The 21,025-nt window shown below is 41.0% G+C and overlaps 1 protein-coding gene across 1 annotated transcript in view; it reads left to right on the forward strand.

Annotated features, from left to right (window-relative positions):
• Window positions 1-21,025, forward strand: part of Ercc5 (ERCC excision repair 5, endonuclease) — a 53,226-nt gene that overhangs the window by 12,134 nt on the left and 20,067 nt on the right. Inside the window, exons 7-11 of the mRNA XM_032901044.1 lie at window positions 248-455; window positions 3,214-4,281; window positions 18,605-18,846; window positions 19,172-19,291; window positions 19,399-19,612. Coding sequence (XP_032756935.1) covers window positions 248-455; window positions 3,214-4,281; window positions 18,605-18,846; window positions 19,172-19,291; window positions 19,399-19,612 — 1,852 coding nt within the window. The remainder of the gene's footprint in view (window positions 1-247; window positions 456-3,213; window positions 4,282-18,604; window positions 18,847-19,171; window positions 19,292-19,398; window positions 19,613-21,025) is intronic.

The following is a 21,025-nucleotide window of genomic DNA, read 5'->3' on the forward strand; positions in this document are numbered from 1 at the left end:
TGTACAATTTCAAGGCAAGCATGTTCTATATAGTGAGTTCCAGGCAACTGGGACTACATATTGGAAGACTATCTCAAAAACAACAATACAACAAGAAATAAAAAAAAATGAAGTTGAGCGTGGGACCACCTTAATTTTCAAGTTTTCTTCTCACACTACGAAATTATACCTTCTGGGACTAAACTGGACAGTGATGTTCTTATCTGTGTTAGTGCTAAGCAATATTTGTTTTTTATTTCGTCCTTAGGAGTCTAATGACTTTTCACAGTATCAGCTGAAAGGCTTGCTTAAGAAAAACTACCTAAACCAGCACATAGAAAATGTCCAGAAGGAAATGAACCAGGAACATTCAGGACAAATCCAGAGGCAATATGAAGACGAGGGAGGCTTTCTGAAGGAAGTGGAGTCGAGGAGAGTGGTCGCTGAAGACACCTCACACTACATCTTGATAAAAGGTACCAGGTGCCATCATTGATTTGACAGCTAAGAATCATGATAGGTACGCAGTGCGCTCCTGTTGTTATGCCTTCCCTGCAATGATGGCCTACAGCGTTCTGTGCCAGTCAAAGCAGAGAGAGAGCATATGCGAGCTTCTATCAGTAGAACTGTGCTCTCCCGGCTTATGTCTTATTCAGGTAACAACAACTACTGTGTGCTTCTAATTCTGATGGTTCTCCCATATTCAGAACAGCACTTTGTAGGGTTTCTTTCCATCTTCAGGCTCCCTCATTCTTTCTACCTCACCCCGACTTTTGAGATGTTCCCTGGGCATGCATTGGTGTGTGTGTCTGTATGTATCTGTGTATGTGTGTGTAGGGGGGTGTGAGTGTGGGTGTGGGTGTGGGTATGTGTTAGTTGGTGTGGGCATGTATGGTTATATATGCGTGTATTGGGGGGTGTGTGTGTGTGTGTGTGTGTGTGTGTGTGTGTGTGTGTGTCATTTAAGGCTAAGCACTTAGTAGTTGCTTGTTCCAGAACTCCGCATTGACTGTCACCCTTTTCAGGGAAGAGCTTCTCTGGCTCAGGCTAGCAGCAACACTAGTTTTTAGGTACAAATGTGGGTGTTTGGGAAGCAGTTGTCAAGTTAGAAAAATACCAGCAGTATATTCTTCTTTAGAGCCTATGACCTCTCTCTAGCTATGAGTTTTTACCGAGTTTTCAGTCTTAGACATGTCTTCCCTCCTCTGGGGTGGGTCTCAAATCCAGTTGAGCAGCATGTTGACTGACCCCAGAGCAGCATGTTGACTGACCCCAGAGCAGCATGTTGACTGACCCCAGAGTATTCTTGCACTGTTGCACAAATGTGCACATCTTGTTTGTTAGGTCAGAATTGTAGCACACAGGGTTCACTGGGAAGCAGCCTGCCTAGTACCTTTCAGTACTGTGCGGAGAGGAGGCTTACACCTCACTTCAGCTTCGTTTTCCTGTGTCCTGTGTCTAGGGGGTATAGTGTCATTTGCAATAGGACTTTAATGTCTAGTTCTGGAGGAAAACGAAAAGCAACAGCAAGGGCTCTATTATTTTGGGAACTTCTTGGGGCTCTCTTGAGAATCATGGGGAATGTCTTACAGTTGGAGCTGGGATTTTTGTTCAAGACCCTATGGCTTCTGGCAACAACATTGTCAGCTCATTCTGGGTACTTCAAACTGGTTTTTTTTTTTTTTTTCAATTGTGTTTTTTGTTTTATACTGTGGTGCATTTCCATGTGGTTTTTACGTGTATCTTTGGTTTTGGTTGACCCTTCCCATCTACAACCTTTACCTTTCTTCTGTTCCTCAAATTCCTTTCTTAGTTAAACCTTTCTGCCCCTGGTATTCCTCCTTTTCTTATCATATGGAGAAACACTACTTTTCAAAAATGAGAGGAAATGAAGTAATACAATTTGTTGTGGGTATGATAGAGAAAACTGAAGTTGAAATCAGAATTTAGCATGGGCTCGATTTCCACTTCTGCTGATTCATTCTTGAGCAAGTGGCCTAACCTCTGTGACTCTTTACTTTCATACCAGGTGGGTTGAGAACCCTGATATAGGTTTGTTCTGTAAGCTGTATCAGAGCTTATTTGTAAAGTGTCTGGAGGCTTCTCTTTATCAGTTTATCATACATGTTAATTACGTAAGAGAGAGTTTTGCTCCCATTGACACTAAAACATCTCAAACGTTTTCTCAGACTTTTTACCTTTTCTTTGTGATGGGTTCAAATGTAATATCTATTTTGAAATAGGATGTTAACATTAAAAATATACATCAAGGAGCTTCAGAGATAGCTCACAAGTTAAGATCTCATCTGACTTTTTCAGAGGACCTGACTTTGAGGTCACCCAGACAAGTGGCTTAAAAGTGCCTGTAACTAACCGTAGGGGATTCCACATCCTCTTCTGGCTTCCCTAGGCATCCACAAACACATGACAGTCTCTCTCTCTCTCTCTCTCTCTCTCTCTCTCTCTCTCTCTCTCTCTCTCACACACACACACACACACACACACAGACACACACACACACACACACACACAAATAAATAAGTAACCAGATAAAATAATAAAAATTTAAAAAGTTATAATCTGTAAGGCCAGTTTTGAATCATAAGGCCATCTCAGACTACCTCATAACTCCACAACATTAGTAGTTTTAGCAACTTTATCAAATAAATATATTTCTGTTTTCTTAATTGCTGCTTTTCTTTGGGAAGGGTTTTTGGAAATTTTTTTCATTTAAGATATTTTTGATAAAGATCTTAGGTTCAATAGCATTTTTGAAATTCACTAGTCATTAAAATGATTTATAAAATGAGAAAGATCATTTTATAAATTTAAATGCACATGTGAGAAATAACACCAGGATTTGGCTTCTTGTTTTCTACAAAAACAAATTAAAAAAAAAATCTAAGATGGAATTATGTTTTATGAAATAGATGAAAGTATTTTGCCTTCCTTTTGCCTATGTGGTGTGGCAAAATAAAGTTTTAAATTAATAATCGAGAGGACTTTGTGACTCTAAGTTCTGGGAAAGACAACCATGATAAAGCCGGTGGAATCTTGTTTAGGTAATAACGGTTGTACTTAGCCACTACAGAGCTAAGCACTTTAGAATTAGTGAGCAGATTTTAATAAAAATGTATCACTGTGTTTATGATCCAGGATTCTCCTGCTCATCTTCCCAGAAATACACTGTCACACTGTGAATTGCACACTGAGAAATGTTTTGCTTTCTCTTAGGAATTCAAGGAAAGAAAGTTGTGGATGTGGATTTAGAATCTCTTCCTTCTTCCAGCAAAGAACACAGTGTGTCTTTTAACCTGAAGTCATCACCTTACGAGAAAGTGAAGCCAGAGAGCGAGCCAGAGGCCACACCTCCTTCTCCAAGAACTTTACACGCTATTCAAGTAGCCATGCTGGGAGGTAGCTCAGAAGAGGAGGCGGAGAGTGGAGAGGGAGGGCAGTCTAAGGAGAGAAGTGCGTGGGCCACTGCAGATGCAGGCTCCATTTCACCACAGACCTGTGCAGCTATTCAGAGAGCTCTGGATGATGATGAAGAGGAGAGAGTGTGTGCCAGCAGCGATAATCCGGCCGTGGAAATGCTGCTTGGAAATGGTCTGAAGCAGGAGCGTGCTGATGAAGCTGTAGTAAAAGGTGGAGGCGTGCCACTTGACACAGCGTCTCTTTTACCCAGTGTGACTGAGGTAGAGGAGTGTGTGGCCAGTGCCAGCAATGACAGAGAGCAGACAGCCTCAACTCATGCATCTAGTACTGCTTGTCATCCATGTGAAGTCCCCAAAGAAACAGTATCTCCTGCTCATGTGGTGAGTGAAGCATCTCAGATAAGGAGTGAGTGTGAGGTCGCCGGTAGGCCAGTTCCCCTTCCCTCAGCATTCATAGAAACTCCATGCAGTTATGCCTCGGGGGTCCTCAGTGAAAGGGAACTCACCCTGGCACCTTCAATAAGAACACATTCTCCTCAGAGGACGAGCATAGACCCTGAAGAGCCCGAGCTACAAAATGGACTCTACCCACCCAAGAACAAGCGTAATTCCTCTCATCTTTCAAGTGATGATGAAACAGAAGGTGGACAAAATCCTGCTTCCAAAGCAGGTAGCACAGTTCATGTTCCTTCAGAGGCAGTAGGTAACGTAGAAAACGTGTCGTCTTCTAATGCTGAAGAACATGGAGATTTCCAGAAAACTATCCAGCTATGGGAGATGCCTGAGGCTGCTGCCAGGGAGCTGATTTCAGCCCCAGAGTCCATGGGACCAGTGGAGATGGAGTCTGAAGAAAGCGAGTCTGATGGTAGGTGTTCCTTCAAGGGATGGAATGAGAACTTCTTGTCTATAAGGACTGGAAGACTCTATAGTGTAGCCCTGTTTTGCTTTACAGCCCAGGAACCAGGAAGAAAGAATAAATGTGCTTTCTAGGGACTCAGATCCAGGGTGGGGATGCCCTGCTTCTGGGCTATCCTTGGAATTTTAAGATTTTATTTTATTTTACATGTATTTTATGTGCCATGTATGTCTGTGCATGTAGTGCCCATGGACGCCAGAAGAGGGCATCAGATCTGGAACTGGAATTAACACATGATTGTGAACTGTGCTGTGGGCACTGGTAACCAAACACAGGGCCTCTGCAAGAGCAGCAAACATTTTTTAAGTGCTGAGCCATATTGTCAGCCTCTGTCCTTGGTATTGTTAAAGGAAGGGGGTACCATGCTTGGAGAAAAGAAAGATGAATTTCCTTTAGCTTTTGTTCACTTTTTACTATGAAAATTAAAACTAGGAAAATTAAAAGTAATACTGACTGATTCACACCTAACCTTAGAGGTCAATATTTTGCCCCATTTATTTTATATTCTCTACTGGTTTCAATGTACCCACAGAGACAACCAAAGAGCCATTGGTAGGGTAGTGGAGTCTTGAGCAGGAATCCCCATTCTGCTGCCCTACTGTGGGTACTCTCAGGCAAGTCACATGACATTCTGAGCTTCATTCCATAATGAAAGAATGCACAATACAAGTATGCACACACACGCACACCCATAAACAAATTTGTACATATATTCATATGTTTGTGTATGAAACATATGTATTTGCAAATTTAGTATTTGAAATGACTTCATAGACCATACTTCAAGTAGTGAAGGTAACTGTATGCATATGTTTATATATAATTTGTGTTCTGCTAATCTAGGCCTAGTTATGGAAGCTTTTGGCCTCCATACAATCTAATCTAGGCCTAGGACTTTTCAGTCTCTTAGACTTACTGCTGAATAAGTTCACCCTTCCTAGTTTTTTTCTTAGTTTTGACAGACTGGTTCAACTTAGCTGTTCTGGTTCACACTGGCTTCTCTCAGCTTCTGACTGAACTGCCCTGCTTGACCTCACACTAACTGTGCCAATCTGCTCTAACCTTCTGGCTCCTTCTCACACGCTGGCTGGTTCTGATTTACCTGTGTCTCGTTTGTTCTCGGTCTACAGCCTGTCTTTGTAAAACTGCTCCCTCCTTCTCTCTGTGCTGTTCTCTCTTAAGTCACCTCTCCTTCCTCTGTGTTCTCATGAGAACTGAGCAGATTTGTGTATTTCCTATTCTGTCGTTTTTTCTGTCTAATTCATGACCTTTCTGCCACTCAAGTAGACATCAGTTTCAAACATGGATGCTTCCTTTTACAAACTAACTTTACTGTCATTGCTTGGGTGTAAAGGTGTGTACTAAGAGTGTGTCTGTGTACCAGCCAGAGAGATTAAAGGTGCAAAGGTTCAGCCACACCATTAGAAACAGGTTTTTCTAGCAAACAAAACAATCTGTTTCACAGTGTGATCTAATATTTTGCAACAGATATTCTTTTGTGTTAGTTAAGTTTCTGTTAGCACCAGCATCCCTCTGTTATAGTTTTTGTCAGGAAGACTGAGGGTGGCAATGTTAGGAGGTGTGGTCTTGTCTGAGTAGATGTGGTCTTGTCGGAGGAAGTATGCCGCTGGGGGCAGGCTTTGAGGTTTTAGAAACTCAAGCCAGACCCAGTGTCATTCTGTTCCTGCTGCCTGATGATGTAGCTGTAAAACTCTTGGCTCTTTCTTCAGCACCATGTCTGTCTGCATGCCACCATGTTTCCTGCCATGAGGACAGTGCACTAAACGTGAATTGTAAGCTAGCCTCTGTTAAACAGTTTCCTTTATAAGAGTTGCCGTGGCCAGGGCGTCTCTCCATTACAATAGAAATTCTAACAAAGACAAAGACTTCCCCATTGATGAGAATGGGATATTGAAGTCTCCCACTGTAAGTGTATTAGTTTAGTACATGATGTAAGGTGTAGGAGTGCTTCTTTTACAAACTTGAATGCCCCTGTTTGGGGCATCGATTTAAGAATTGAAATGTCATCTTGGTTGATTTTGTTTTCTTTGATGAGTATTTACTGTTCTTCCCTTTCTTTTGATTATTTTTGGTTTGAAGTCTTATTTTCTAAGATATTAAAATGACTATACCAGCTTTCTTCATAGGTCTGCTTACTTGGAATATCTTTTTCTAACCTTATACTATGAAGTAATGTCTATCATTGATGTTGAGGTATGTTTCTTGGATGTAGCGAAAAGATGGATGATGCTTTCACATTCAGTCTGTTACTCTGACTTTTTACTGGGCAAATCAGACCATTGATCTATTGAAAGATATCAATAACAAATGATTGTTAATTTTTATTATTTTGCTGGTGGTAATGCTGGTGGTGGTGATTTATATACGAGTTTGTGTATGTGTTTGTGTGTGTGTACGTACTAACATTTTGATTTTTCTGTTTTGAGATTATTTATTCTCTGATAATTTTTATACCTGTGAAAACATTCCTCCTTCAACTTTAACTAATTTTTTTTAAAAGATTTATTTATTTTATATATGTGAGTATACTGTTGCTGTCTTCAAACACACCAGAAGAGGGCATTGGATCTTGTTACAGATGGTTGTAAGCCACCATGTGGTTGCTGAGAATTGAACTCAGGACCTTTGGAAGAGCAGTCAGTGCTCTTAACTGCGGAGCCATCTCTCCAGCCCCAACTTCAACTATTAAGAGATTTGGCTCATAAACTCACAGACCTGCCAACACCTCTGTGTTGTAGTTATGTCAAGGGTAGTTTTGTTTTCTTTATGCAAATGGAATCATTTCATCTTCCATTTAAAAGAGTGCCTTGGATGTTGTTTTCAACATCCGAGTTGAAAATAACATTTGAAGTTGAAAACTTAAGCTCCTTAAGTTGGAAGTTTTCCTTCTAGCACTTTCATTAGGGCTGGATACTGTTTAATTTTTACTTTATGGAATATCTTATTTTTGCCATGTAATTTTCATTGAAACTTTTGTAGGGTATGAGTTGTCTAAGCAGTCTGAGCTGTCATATATGGTCTCTTAGCATCTGTAGCACATAATGTTCAGGCTCTTCTAGCTTTTAGAGTCTCCAATAAGAAGTTAGGTAATTGTGATAGGTCTATCTTTATCTGTTACTTAGTCTTTTCCACTTATTTTCCACTTTTAATATTCTTATTTTGTTCTGTATTTTGAGTATTTTGCTTATTATGTGGCAAGGGAACTTAAGTTTTTGTTCCAATTTATTGGGTGTTCTGTATGCTTTTTGTTCCTTTTTAGGCATTTCCTTTTTTAGGTTAGCTATTTTTCTATTATTTTGTTGAAACTATTTTCTGGGCCTTTGAGCCAAGATTCTTCTTCCATTCCTTACGTAGGTTTGGTAATAAAACATAGTACATGCATGTTATAGGAAAGAAGAACAGGAGTTAGCCAATAAGTGTAAGTACATCATCATTCTTCTGGAAAAGAATATTATATGAAAAATAATTTCCCATGTGGTAGGACACCAGGACATTTATGCCATCCATGAAAACAGCAGCCAAGTTAACAATTTAAAAGAAGATGAAATGATTCCATTTCCGTAAATAACACAAAACTACCCTTGACATATATACATCACAGAGGTGTTGGCAGGTTTGTGAGTATATGAGCCAAATCTCTTAATAGTCGAAGTCTACCATTGTGAGGACGGATCCTTGAACCACTGAAGGTTGATTCATAGCCCTTACTGCAGGCATTGAAAGAATTAATAAACAGGCAAACAAAGCAGCAAGCTAGGCCTGATAGCAGTGCTGCTAAATTGTTTTTAATAATCATTTTATTCATTTACATTTCAAATGATATCCTCCTTCCCAGATTCCCCTCCACAACCCCTCCCCCTCCATCCCATTCCCTTTCTCCCCCTTCCCCTTTGCTCTCTCTATGAAGGCGCTTCTCCACTCACTCACCCACTCCTGCCTTACCACTCTAGCATTCCCCTATGTTGGGGCATGGAGCCTTTACAGGACCAAGGTCCTCCCTTCCCATTGTTCCCAGATAAGGCCATCCTCTTTTACATATGTATCTGGAGCCATGGAGTCCTCCATACCCTTTGGTTGGTGGTTTAGGAGTTCTACGTGGTCCGGTTAGTTGATATTGTTCTTCCCCTAGCACTTCCATTGGGGTCCCCAAGCTAAGTCCGATGATTGACTGTAAATATCTGTATTAGTCAGGGAACCTGGCAGAACCTGTCAGGGAACAGCCATACCAGGCTCCTTTCAGCAAGCACTTCTTGGTCTCAGCAGTAGTGTCAGGGTTTGGTGTCTGCAGATGGGATGGATCCCTAGGTGGGACAGTCTCTGGATGGCCTTTCCTTTCAGTTTCGGTTCCATTTTTTGTCCCTGTCTTTTCTTTGGGCTGGAATAATTCTGGGTTAAAAATTTTGAGATGGGTTGGGGGCCCATCCTTCAACTGGAACTGAGGCTATCTATTGGAGGTGGTCTCTACAGGTTCTGGCTCTCCTTTGTTGATTATTTTGACTAAAGTCATCTCAGTTGGGACTTTCTAGTGGCTATTGCCAGTTCCCCATCCCCCACTGCTACATATTTCTATTCAATTTCCTGACCCTCTGTACTTCTCTCCTGTCCTTTCCCATTTGTAATCCTGCCTCCTCCTTTTCCTTCCCCTCCTCTCTGCCTCCCAGGCCCCTTCCTTCCTCTACATCCTGTGATTATTTCTCTCTCCCTTCAATGTAGGATTGAAGCATCGACATGCTGGTCTTCCTTCTTCTTAAGCTCCATATGGTTTGTGGGTTTGTATCCTGCAGGTTCCAATCTGTTGGACTAAAATCCACTTATCAGTAATAACATACCATGTGTCTTCTTTTGTGACTGGGTTACTTCATTCAGGATGATATTTTCTAGTTTCATCCATTTGCCTGCAAATTTCATGAAGTCATTGTTTTTTTTTTTTTTTGGTTTTTTTGCAGGTTTTCATTTATTTAAAAAAATTTTACCGTAAGCAGTTATATACAATTGTGGGCCTAAGCTTTCATTTCCCTTGCATTAATGCCTAGATATGGAAATATCAAGTAGTATGGTATATATTTAATTTTTCAAAAAGTGGCTTGACTGTTTTCCAGAATTATTTTTTATTTTATGTCCCTACAAGAGTTTCAGTCACTTCATATCCTCACCAACACCAAGATGGTCAATCTTAAAAATATAAAAAAATTAAATTACATGTACTTGTATTTCTGATGCTATCTTTTATTTCTTAATGACAAATGAGTTCAAGTGTCTTTGCTTACGTACTGACTTCATCCTGTTTCTCTGGTGACGTCAGTGCAACTGTATATTCCACTTAAAGTAGGTTTCCAGTTTCTGTTAAATTTTGGAAAGTTCTTATATGTTTAGGATCTTTTTTTTTTTTTTTGTATTTTTTTTTATTAACTTGAGTATTTCTTATGTACATTTGGCAAACATCCCCTTCCTCCCCCCTTCCTTATGGGTGTTCCCCTTCCCCACCCTCCCCCATTGCCGCCCTCCCCGACAGTCTCTAGTTCACTGGGGTTCAGTCTTATGGGACCCAGGGCTTCTCCTTCCACTGGTGCTCTTACTAGGATATTCATTGCTACCTATGAGGTCAGAGTCAGGGTCAGTCCATGTATAGTCTTTAGGTAGTGGCTTAGTCCTGGAAGCTCTGGTTGCTTGGCATTGTTGTACATATGGAGTCTCAAGCCCCTTCAAGCTCTTCCAGTTCATTCTCTGATTCCTTCAACGGGGTCCCGTTCTCAGTTCAGTGGTTTGCTGCTGGCATTAGCCTCTGTATTTGCTGTATTCTGGCTGTGTCTCTCAGGTTGATCTACATCCGGCTCCTGTCGGTCTGCACTTCTTTGCTTCATCCATCTTGTCTAATTGGGTGGCTCTATGTGTATGGGCCACATGTGGGGGCTCTGAATGGGTGTTCCTTCAGTCTCTGTTTTAATCTTTGCCTCTCTCTTCCCTGCCAAGGGTATTCTTGTTCCTTTTAAAGAAGGGTGAAGCCTTCACATTTGATCATCCGTCTTGAGTTTCATTTGTTCTAGGCCACTAGGGTAATTCAAGCATTTGGGCTAATAGCCACTTATCAGTGAGTGCATACCATGTATGTCTTTCTGTGATTGGGTTAGCTCCTCAGAATGATATTTTCAGTTCAACCATTTGCCTCAATTTCATAAAGTCGTTGTTTTTGATAGCTGAGTAATATTCCATTGTGTAGATGTACCACATTTTCTGTATCCATTCCTCTGTTGAAGGGCATCTGGGTTCTTTCCAGCTTCTGGCTATTATAAATAAGGCTGCGATGAACATAGTGGAGCACGTGTCTTTTTTATATGTTGGGGCATCTTTTGGGTATATGCCCAAGAGAGGTATAGCTGGATCCTCAGGCAGTTCAATGTCCAATTTTCTGAGAAACCTCCAGACTGATTTCCAGAATGGTTGTACCAGTCTGCAACCCACCAACAATGGAGGTGTTCCTCTTTCTCCGCATCCTCGCCAGCATTTGCTGTCACCTGAGTTTTTTGATCTTAGCCATTCTCACTGGTGTGAGGTGAAATCTCAGGGTTGTTTTGATTTGCATTTCCCTGATGACTAAAAGATGTTGAACATTTCTTTAGGGTGTTTCTCAGCCATTCGGCATTCCTCAGCTGTGAATTCTTTGTTTAGCTCTGAACCCCATTTTTTAATAGGGTTATTTGTCTCCCTCTTGGTCTAACTTTTTGAGTTCTTTGTATATTTTGGATATAAGGCCTCTATCTGTTGTAGGATTGGTAAAGATCTTTTCCCAATCTGTTGGTTGCCGTTTGTCCTGACCACAGTGTCCTTTGCCTTACAGAAGCTTTGTAGTTTATGAGATCCCATTTGTGGATTCTTGATCTTAAAGCATAAGCCATTGGTGTTTTGTTCAGGAAATTTTTTCCAGTGCCCATGTGTTCCAGATGCTTCCCTAGTTTTTCTTCTATTAGTTTGAGTGTGTCTGGTTTGATGTGGAGGTCCTTGATCCACTTGGACTTAAGCTTTGTACAGGGGTGATAAGCATGGATCGATCTGCATTCTTCTACATGTTGACCTCCAGTTGAACCAGCACCATTTTGCTGAAAATGCTATCTTTTTCCATTGGATGGATTTGGCTCCTTTGTCAAAAATCAAGTGACCATAGGTGTGTGGGTTCATTTCTGGGTCTTCAATTCTATTCCATTGGTCTATCTGTCTGTCTCTGTACCAATACCATGCAGTTTTATCACAATTGCTCTGTAATACTGCTTGAGTTCAGGGATAGCGATTCCCCCAAGTCCTTTTATTGTTGAGCATAGTTTAGCTATCCTGGGTTTTTTTATTCAGATGAATTTGCAAATTGTTCTGTCTAACTCTTTGAAGAATTGGATTGGTATTTTTGATGGGGGATTGCATTGAATCTGTAGATCGCTTTTTTGGCAGAATGGCCATTTTACTATATTAATCCTGCCAATCCATGAGCATGGGAGATCTTTCCATCTTCTGAGGTCTTCTTCAATTTCTTTCTTCAGAGTCTTGAAGTTCTTGTTGTACAAATCTTTTACTTGCTTGGTTAAAGTCACACGGTACTTTATATTATTTGGGTCTATTATGAAGGGTGTGGGTTTCCTAATTTCTTTCTCGGCTTTGTTTCTCTTTTGTGTAGAGGAAGGCTACTGATTTATTTGAGTTAATTTTATACCCAGCCACTTTGCTGAAGTTGTTTATCAGCTTTAGTAGTTCTCTAGTGGAACTTTTGGGATCACTTAAATATACTATCATATCATCTGCAAATAGTGATATTTTGACTTCTTCTTTTCGATCTGTATCCCTTGACCTCCTTTTGTTGTCTGATTGCTCTGGCTAGAACTTCAAGAACTATATTGAATAAGTAGGGAGAGAGTGGGCAGCCTTGTCTAGTCCCTGATTTTAGTGGGATTGCTTCAAGTTTCTCTCCATTTAGTTTAATGTTAGCCACTGGTTTGCTGTATATGGCTTTTACTATGTTTAGGTATGGGCCTTGGATTCCTATTCTTTCCAGGACTTTTATCATGAAGGGGTGTTGAATTTTGTCAAATGCTTTCTCAGCATCTAATGAAATGATCATGTGGTTTTGTTCTTTCAGTTTGTTTATATAATGGATCACGTTGATGGTTTTCCGTATATTAAACCATCCCACCATGCCTGGGATGAAGCCTACTTGATCATGGTGGATGATTGTTTTGATGTGCTCTTGGATTAGGTTTGCCAGAAATTTTGTTGAGTATTTTTGCGTCCGATGTTCATAAGGGAAATTGGTCTGAAGTTCTCTTTCTTTGTTGGGTCTTTGTGTGGTTTAGGTATAAAAATGGTGTGGCTTCATAGAAGGAGTTGGTAGTGCTCCATCTGTTTCAATTTTTGTGGAATAGTTTGGATAATATTGGTATGAGGTCTTCTATGAAGGTCTGATAGAATTCTGCACTAAACCCGTCTGGACCTGGGCTCTTTTTGGTTGGGAGACCTTTAATGACTGCTTCTATTTCCTTAGGAGTTATGGGGTTGTTTAACTGGTTTATCTGTTCCTGATTTAACTTCGGAACCTGGTATCTGTCTAGGAAATTGTCCATTTCCTGCAGATTTTCAAGTTTTGTTGAGTATAGGCTTTTATAGTAAGATCTGATGATATTTTGAATTTCCTCTGAATTTGTAGTTATGTCTCCCTTTTCATTTCTGATTTTGTTAATTTGGACACACTCTCTGTGTCCTCTCGTTAGTCTGGCTAAGGGTTTATCTATCTTGTTGATTTTCTCAAAGAACCAACTTTTGGTTCTGTTGATTCTTTCTATGGTCCTTTTTGTTTCTACTTGGTTGATTTCGGCTCTGAGTTTGATTATTTCCTGCCTTCTACTCCTCCTGGGTGTATTTGCTTCTTTTTGTTCTAGAGCTTTTAGGTGTGCTGTCAAGCTGCTGACATATGCTCTTTCCTGTTTCTTTCTGCAGGCACTCAGCGCTATGAGTTTTCCTCTTAGCACAGCTTTCATCGTGTCCCATAAGTTTGGGTATGTTGTACCTTCATTTTCATTAAATTCTAAAAAGTTTTTAATTTCTTTCTTTATTTCTTCCTTGACCAGGTTATCATTGAGTAGAGCATTGTTCAATTTCCACGTATATGTGGGCATTCTTCCTTATTGTTATTGAAGACCAGCTTTAGGCCGTGGTGGTCCGATAGCACGCATGGGATTATTTCTATCTTTCTGTACCTGTTGAGGCCCGTTTTTTGACCAATTATATGGTCAATTTTGGAGAAAGTACCATGAGGAGCTGAGAAGAAGGTATATCCTTTTGCATTAGGGTAGAACGTTCTATAAATATCCGTTAAGTCCATTTGGCTCATGACTTCTCTTAGTCTGTCTACGTCTCTGTTTAATTTCTGTTTCCATTATCTGTCCATTGATGAGAGTGGGGTGTTGAAGTCTCCTACTATTATTGTGTGAGGTGCAATGTGTGTTTTGAGCTTTAGTAAGGTTTCTTTTACGTATGTAGGTGCCCTTGTATTTGGGGCATAGATATTTAGGATTGAGAGTTCATCTTGGTGGATTTTTCCTTTGATAAATATAAAGTGTCCTTCCTTATCTTTTTTGATGACTTTTAGTTGAAAATTGACTTTATTTGATATTAGAATGGCTACTCCAGCTTGCTTCTTCCGATCATTTGCCTGGAAAGTTGTTTTCCAGCCTTTCACTCTGAGGTAGTGTCTGTCTTTGTCTCTGAGGTGTGTTTCCTGTAGGCAGCAGAATGCAGGGTCCTCGTTGCGTATCCAGTTTGTTAATCTATGTCTTTTTATTGGGGAGTTGAGGCCATTGATGTTGAGAGATATTAAGGAATAGTGATTATTGCTTCCTGTTATATTCATACGTGGATGTGTTATGTTTGTGTGCTTTTCTTCTCTTTGTTTTGTTGCCAAAACGATTAGTTTCTTGCCTCTTCTTGGGTATAGCTTGCCTCCTTATGTTGGGCTTTACCATTTATTATCCTTTGTAGTGCTGGATTTGTAGAAAGATATTGTGTAAATTTGGTTTTGTCATGGAATATCTTGGTTTCTCCATCTATGTTAATTGAGAGTTTTGCAGGATACAGTAGCCTGGGCTGGCATTTGTGTTCTCTTAGGGTCTGTATGACATCAGTCCAGGATCTTCTGGCCTTCATAGTTTCTGGTGAAAAGTCTGGTGTGATTCTGATAGGTCTGCCTTTATATGTTACTTGACCTTTTTCCCTTACTGCTTTTAATATTCTTTCCTTATTTTGTGCGTTTGGTGTTTTGACTATTATGTGACGGGAGGTGTTTCTTTTCTGGTCCAATCTATTTGGAGTTCTGTACGCTTCTTGTATGCCTATGGGTATCTCTTTTTTTAGGTTTGGGAAGTTTTCTTCTATGATTTTGTTGAAGATATGTACTGGTCCTTTGAGCTGGGAGTCTTCACTCTCTTCTATACCTATTATCCTTAGGTTTGATCTTCTCATTGAGTCCTGGATTTCCTGTATGTTTTGGACCAGTAGCTTTTCCGCTTTACATTATCTTTGACAGTTGAGTCAATGATTTCTATGGAATCTTCTGCTCTGAGATTCTCTCTTCCATCTCTTGTATTCTGTTGGTAAAAGCTTTGTATCTACAGCTCCTTGTCTCTTCTTTTGGTTTTCTATATCCAGGGTTGTTTCAATGTGTTCTTTCTTGATTGCTTCTATTTCCATTTTTAATTCCTTCCACTGTTTGATTGTGTTTTCCTGGAATTCTTTCAGGGATTTTTGTGTCTCCTCTCTATGGCCTTCTACTTGTTTATTTATGTTTTCCTGGAATTCTTTCATGCATGTTTGCGATTCCTCTCTGTAGGCTTCTACTTGTTCTCTAAGGGAGTTCATCATGTCTTTCTTGAAGTTCTCAGCATCATGATCAAATATGATTTTGAATCTAGATCTTGCTTTTCTGGTGTGTTTGGATATTCCATGTTTGTTTTGATGGGAGAATTGGGCTCGATGGTGCCATGTAGTCTTGGTTTCTGTTGCTTGGGTTCCTGCGCTTGCCTCTCGCCATCAAATTATCTCTAGTGTTACTTTGTTCTGCTATTTCTGACAGTGGCTAAACTGTCCTATAGGCCTGTGTGTCAGGAGTGCTGTAGACCTGTTTTCTCTCTCTTTCAGTCAGTTATGGGGACAGAGTGTTCTGCTTTTCGGGCGTGTAGTTTTTCCTTTCTACAGGTCTTCAGCTGTTCCTGTGGACCTGTGCCTTGAGTTCACCAGGCAGGTCACTTGCAGCAGAAAAGTTGGTCTTACCTGTGGTCCCGAGGCTCAAGTTCGTTCTCGGGGTTCTGCCCACGGGCTCTCCTCGGTGGCAGCGACCAGGAAGATCTGCGCAGCCTCTTCCGGGAGCCTCCGTGCACCAGGGTTCCAGATGGCCTCCGGTGTTTTCCTCTGGAATCAGTAATGTGTGCAGAGAGCAGTCTCTTCTGGTTTCGCAGGCGTGTCTGCCTCTCTGAAGGTTTAGCTCTCCCTCCCACGGGATTTGGGTGCAGAGAACTGTTTACCCGGTCTGTTTCCTTCAGGTTCCGGCGGTGTCTCAGGCAGGGCTCCTGCTGCTCCTGGGCCCTCCCCCACAGGAACCCAGAGGCCTTGTACAGTTTCCTCTTGGGTCAGGGATGTGGGCAGGGGTGGGCAGTGTTGGTGGTCTCTTCCGCTCTGCAGCCTCAGGAGTGCCCACCCGACCAGGCAGTAAGGTATCTCTCCCACGGGTTCTGGGAGCAGAGAGCTGCTGGAAGTCATTGTTTTTAATAGGTGAATATTACTCCATTGGGTAAAAATGTAGTACTCCATTGTGTAGATGTACCACATTTTCTGTATCCATTCCTCTGTCGAAGGGCATCTGGGTTCTTACCAGCTTCTGACTATTATAAATAAGGCTGCTATGAACATAGTGAAGCATGTGCCTTTGTTATATGTTGGAGCATCTTTTGGGTATGTGCCCAGGAGTGTTATAGCTGGATCCTCAGATAGTACTATGTCCAATTTTCTGGCAGTGAGTGTGGATTGTTGGCTCTATGCAGGTGAAGGCAGGCACAAGATAAGGTGAGGCCTGTGATTGGGCAGTGAAAAAGTAAGGACAACACAGAGTTTTGGAGAGAGGGGAAAAAAGGGGAAGAGCCAAGATGGAGGAGGAGAAGGATAGCCTAGATCTGTGTGGCTTTAAAGGGCTGCAGGTAGTTATGAATATTTCATAAGGGATAGATTTTTATATACAATTTGTCTTACCTAGGTGGGCAGTTTATATCAATATTAACTTGTTTAGAGTTTATTGTGAGGACATTTTGGGGGTGAGGATTTACTGATAAATTACAAGCTTATTGAGTTTTGATTTTTACAGGTTACTGGGAGTTGGGATTATAACCACAGGGAGCAGATGCTGGGACTGTGAACAGAACTCATAGCAGAAAGTCACAAGAGGGTGGTTGCTCCTGGAGCCAGAGAGTAGCTGACAGCAATGTGGGGCTAGCCATGGCAGCAAGATCGATACAGGGCTCAAAGAGTAGCCAGTGGCAGCTTAGGATGGCAATTGGAAACTTAGCGAGTTGCGTTGAGATGCTTTGTTGATTAAGATGAAAGTATCCTGCAGATGCCATGTGGCCCACTGGTGCTGGTGAATTCATTTATTACTATTTACTGCTACAGGTCAGCATGTAGAAGAATGCAAATCAAGCCATTCTTATCGCCTTGTACAAAGGTCAAGTCCAAGTGGATCAATGACCTCCACATAAAACCAGATACACTTAAAATAATAGAAGAGAAAGTGGGAAAGAGCCTTAACACATGGGCACTGGGGAAAATTTGCTTAACAGAACACTGATGGCTTATGCTTTAAGATCAAGAATCGACAAATGGGAGCTCATAAAACTTCAAAACTTCTTTAAGGAACAGGACACTGTCAATAGGACAAAATGGCAACCAACAGATTGGGAAAAGATCTTTACCAATCCTACATCTGATAGAGGGCTAATATATATATATATATATATATATATATTAAAGAACTCTAGAAGTTAGACTCCAGAGAGCCAAATAACCCTATTAAAAAATGCTGTACAGAGCTAAACAAAGAGTTCTCAAGTTAGGAATCTTGAATGGCTGAAAAGTACCTAAAGAAATGTTCAACATCCTTAGTCATCAGGGAAATGCAAATCAAAACAACCCTGAGATTCTACCTCACACCAGTCAGAATGGCGAAGATCAAAAACTCAGGTGACAGCAGATGCTGGTGGGGATGTGGAGAAAGAGGAACACTCCTCCATTGCTGGTGGGATTGCAGGCTGGTCAAACCTGGTGGTTCCTTAGAAAACTGGTCATAGTACTACCAGAAAGAGGTCATTTCTGAGGGTCTGCTGTAGCGCTGGGGATGAGACTTGAGGCTTGAATCTAAAGAGAGAAAAGGATTTACAGACAGCTTCTCTGACAGGAGTAGTCTCTGTCAGTTAGCAAGGAGTGCCTGCTGGAATTGGAGCTGGGATAAAGTAACAATTGCGTACAGAGAGTTAGGAGAGGAAAGTTGTGGAATCCACAGGAGATGTGCGCAGAGGGGAAAGCAATGTGTTCTGTTGCATAGAAGGGATGAGACTGGGAATTTGGATGTGGAGGAGAGGAGGGAGTGGTGAAGGTTTTCTATTAGCTTACCTGTTCACCTGGCCTGCTCAGCTGGTGTGCTCACAGAGAATGGCTGCTGGTGTTAGAGACTGGGAACTGGGATGATTAGAGACAAGGCAGGTTGGAGAAGATCTTTGTGATCCATTTGGGGTAGAGTTAGAGAGGAAAGTGAGGCAGCAGCAGGTGTTCTGCTACAGAGTTGTGGATGAGACTGAAGGAATTGGGACTGGAGGAGAAACTGAAAGGTCAGCCTATCTGCTTCCCTGGCCTTCTCTCTGGGTTTTAAAAATAGCATTAGTCAACAGAACATAGCTTTTAAAAGTTAATATGCAAATTTTTGAGAATTTGGTTCCTACTGTTAGTGACCAACAGCCGAATAGATCAATTTGTCTAATGAAAAAAGCATGGTTGGAAGTGGTGGGTAGGCATTTGTGGTGCACTGTAGCAAATTAGCAAGTTGCATGTTTATTATTATACTTACATCACTTCCTTTGGGGTTTGACATTTTCCAGGGCTGTTCAGAAAGTTTTGATGACTTCACAGTGACTCTAATGTTCTTATTTTAGATGAAGTGATACATGATTTTTTTGGACAGGAAGTTTCATTGAGGTGCAGAGTGTGATCAGCAATGGTGAACTTCAAACAGAGTCATCAGAGATTTCTAAGCATCTCTCTGAAAAAGATGCAGAGGAACCAAAAGAAACTCTGGAGGAAGGAACCCCCAGGGACACAGAGTGCCTCCTACAAGACAGCTCTGACATCAAGGCAATGAAAGAACACAGAAAAGAAGACAGAGGTGCTGAGGACTCACCCGACGAATGGCAAGATGTTAATTTGGTAACACCACATTTTTAACTTAGTGCCAAGGAGGCCAAGCCTATGCCTGCTAGATAGATATTTACTAGCTTTTTAAATTCATCTTCTTGTTACTCATAGCTTCCTTTTAAAGTATAAGTTACACCTGGGATTTTTAGTTAGGTTCTCATATGATGTAATGAGGCAACTGAAAGGTACAGTCTTGCCTGGAAATCCCAAGTGGAAAACACTGTAAGGAGAATTGGCTTGTTGGTCATTTCAGCCAGAGGAAATGCATGCTTTACTGTAATAAATGAAAATAATTGGATCATGACTATAATTTTCGGTGGCTGGGAACATGTTTTAGGAGGAACTGGATGCCCTGGAGAGTAACCTCTTAGCAGAACAGAATTCACTGGAAGCTCAAAAACAGCAGCAAGATCGGATTGCTGCCTCTGTAACAGGCCAGATGTTTCTGGAAAGCCAGGTACGTGTGACTTTAGCTTGGTCTTCTTTAGACTTGTCCTACTGTCACACCCCCTTGTGGTCAAGGCCCACAGTACATTTCCCTGCTTGTTATTTCTCTCATTACAGGAACTCCTGCGTCTCTTTGGCATTCCCTACATCCAGGCTCCCATGGAGGCAGAGGCACAGTGCGCCATTCTGGACCTCACTGATCAGACTTCTGGAACCATTACTGATGATAGTGATATCTGGCTGTTTGGGGCCCGGCATGTCTATAAGAATTTTTTTAACAAAAACAAGTTTGTAGAGTACTATCAGTATGTGGACTTTTACAACCAGTTGGGTAAGAGTCAGAGTATAGTCATTTCCCACAGTTCCACACGTTCATTCTCCTGATTTGCCCTCTGTGGTTTTTCTTCTCAAGGAACACATTTCATGCATGAATGGAAATGGGAGGTCATAGGGTATTAAAACTGAATTTAAGAAATTAAAATCTCAGCATCTTTCTTGCAGTTAAGTCATCTGACAAGGTTAGTTGAATACTTACCTGACAGTGAACCAGAGATGTTCTCATAGTGTGGGGGATGGAGCCATTGTGGCTTCTGCCACGGTGAGTGTTCCTGATACTCGGATCCATCACCACTCTCTCCTTCATCCATTCATTCACCTGCGAAATGTGCACAGAGTGACTCTCATACGCCAGTCTCATTCTTGGCAATTGGGAAATAGCTGAGAATGAAATATTTTTCTCTAGTAGAAAAGAAACACTCTGGCCATGTTTCTAAGTCGTAATCTGACCATTAGTGTCTACCATAGGGAAGAGAAGCAGAGGGAGGATGAGGTGCAAATGCAGGATGGTACATGCCGTTCCTGACAGGGCCATCATCAGAGATGGCCTTGTTTGCGGCAGTCTTGGCAGGCTCCTTAAGGAAATAGGAAGAAAACTGTAACTACAAAATTGACAAAGATTGTATCAGAGGGACTTACAGATTTCAAAGCCTTGAGGCAGAACATTGCTTATGTACGTGTTCTAGGAAGCAAGGAGGCCAGTGGGAATGGAGGAGGGTGGTGATAACAATAGTTAACATTGGAGAGAAGAAACTGAAACCTTGCAATATCTGGTGCATCAGAAAGAGGAGTGGGAATGTCTTGGATGTAGGGTATGTGAGGAAGGGTTCTAGATTCCTGGTTCTGGGCCAGTAGTGGAATGGACAGGGAAGGGAGAGTTGAATTGAGATGAGATGAGTCTGAGAGGCTCACTAGATACACAGGCAGGGGTACTCTGTTGGTAATTGAATGCATATGCTGTGGTTAAAGGACGCAGTCTAGATAACTAAATGCAGAGGTCAGCATGTAGAGAATATTTAACATAAGAATGTTTAAAATTTAAAATCTCAACAGAATATTTAACAGAAGAACCTATTTTTAAATAAAATATGTGCCTTTGGATGTTTAACATACATTTTATATATGTTATATAATTTCTATAAAAATATTATATAATAGAATAGTTTATGCCTTTGTTTCATTTTCAATATGAAGCATAGCGCTTGCTAAGGGAATTACAACTTTTATAAAAAGAAGTTATTCCACATTTTACTTTCAAACATGCGCAATTGGTTGGTTCTTGGCAAAGAGACTGGTAAAAGAGAATGTGCATTAGAATTTCGGGAGGAAAAATATTGACCCCTAAATTCAGCAAAATAAGTCATTATCTTTTTTCTTTTTTTACATTTTTTTAAATTGGATTTTTAAA

Source organism: Rattus rattus, chromosome 4, assembly GCF_011064425.1.
Source record: "Rattus rattus isolate New Zealand chromosome 4, Rrattus_CSIRO_v1, whole genome shotgun sequence".
NCBI classification, from domain to species: Eukaryota; Metazoa; Chordata; class Mammalia; order Rodentia; family Muridae; genus Rattus; species Rattus rattus.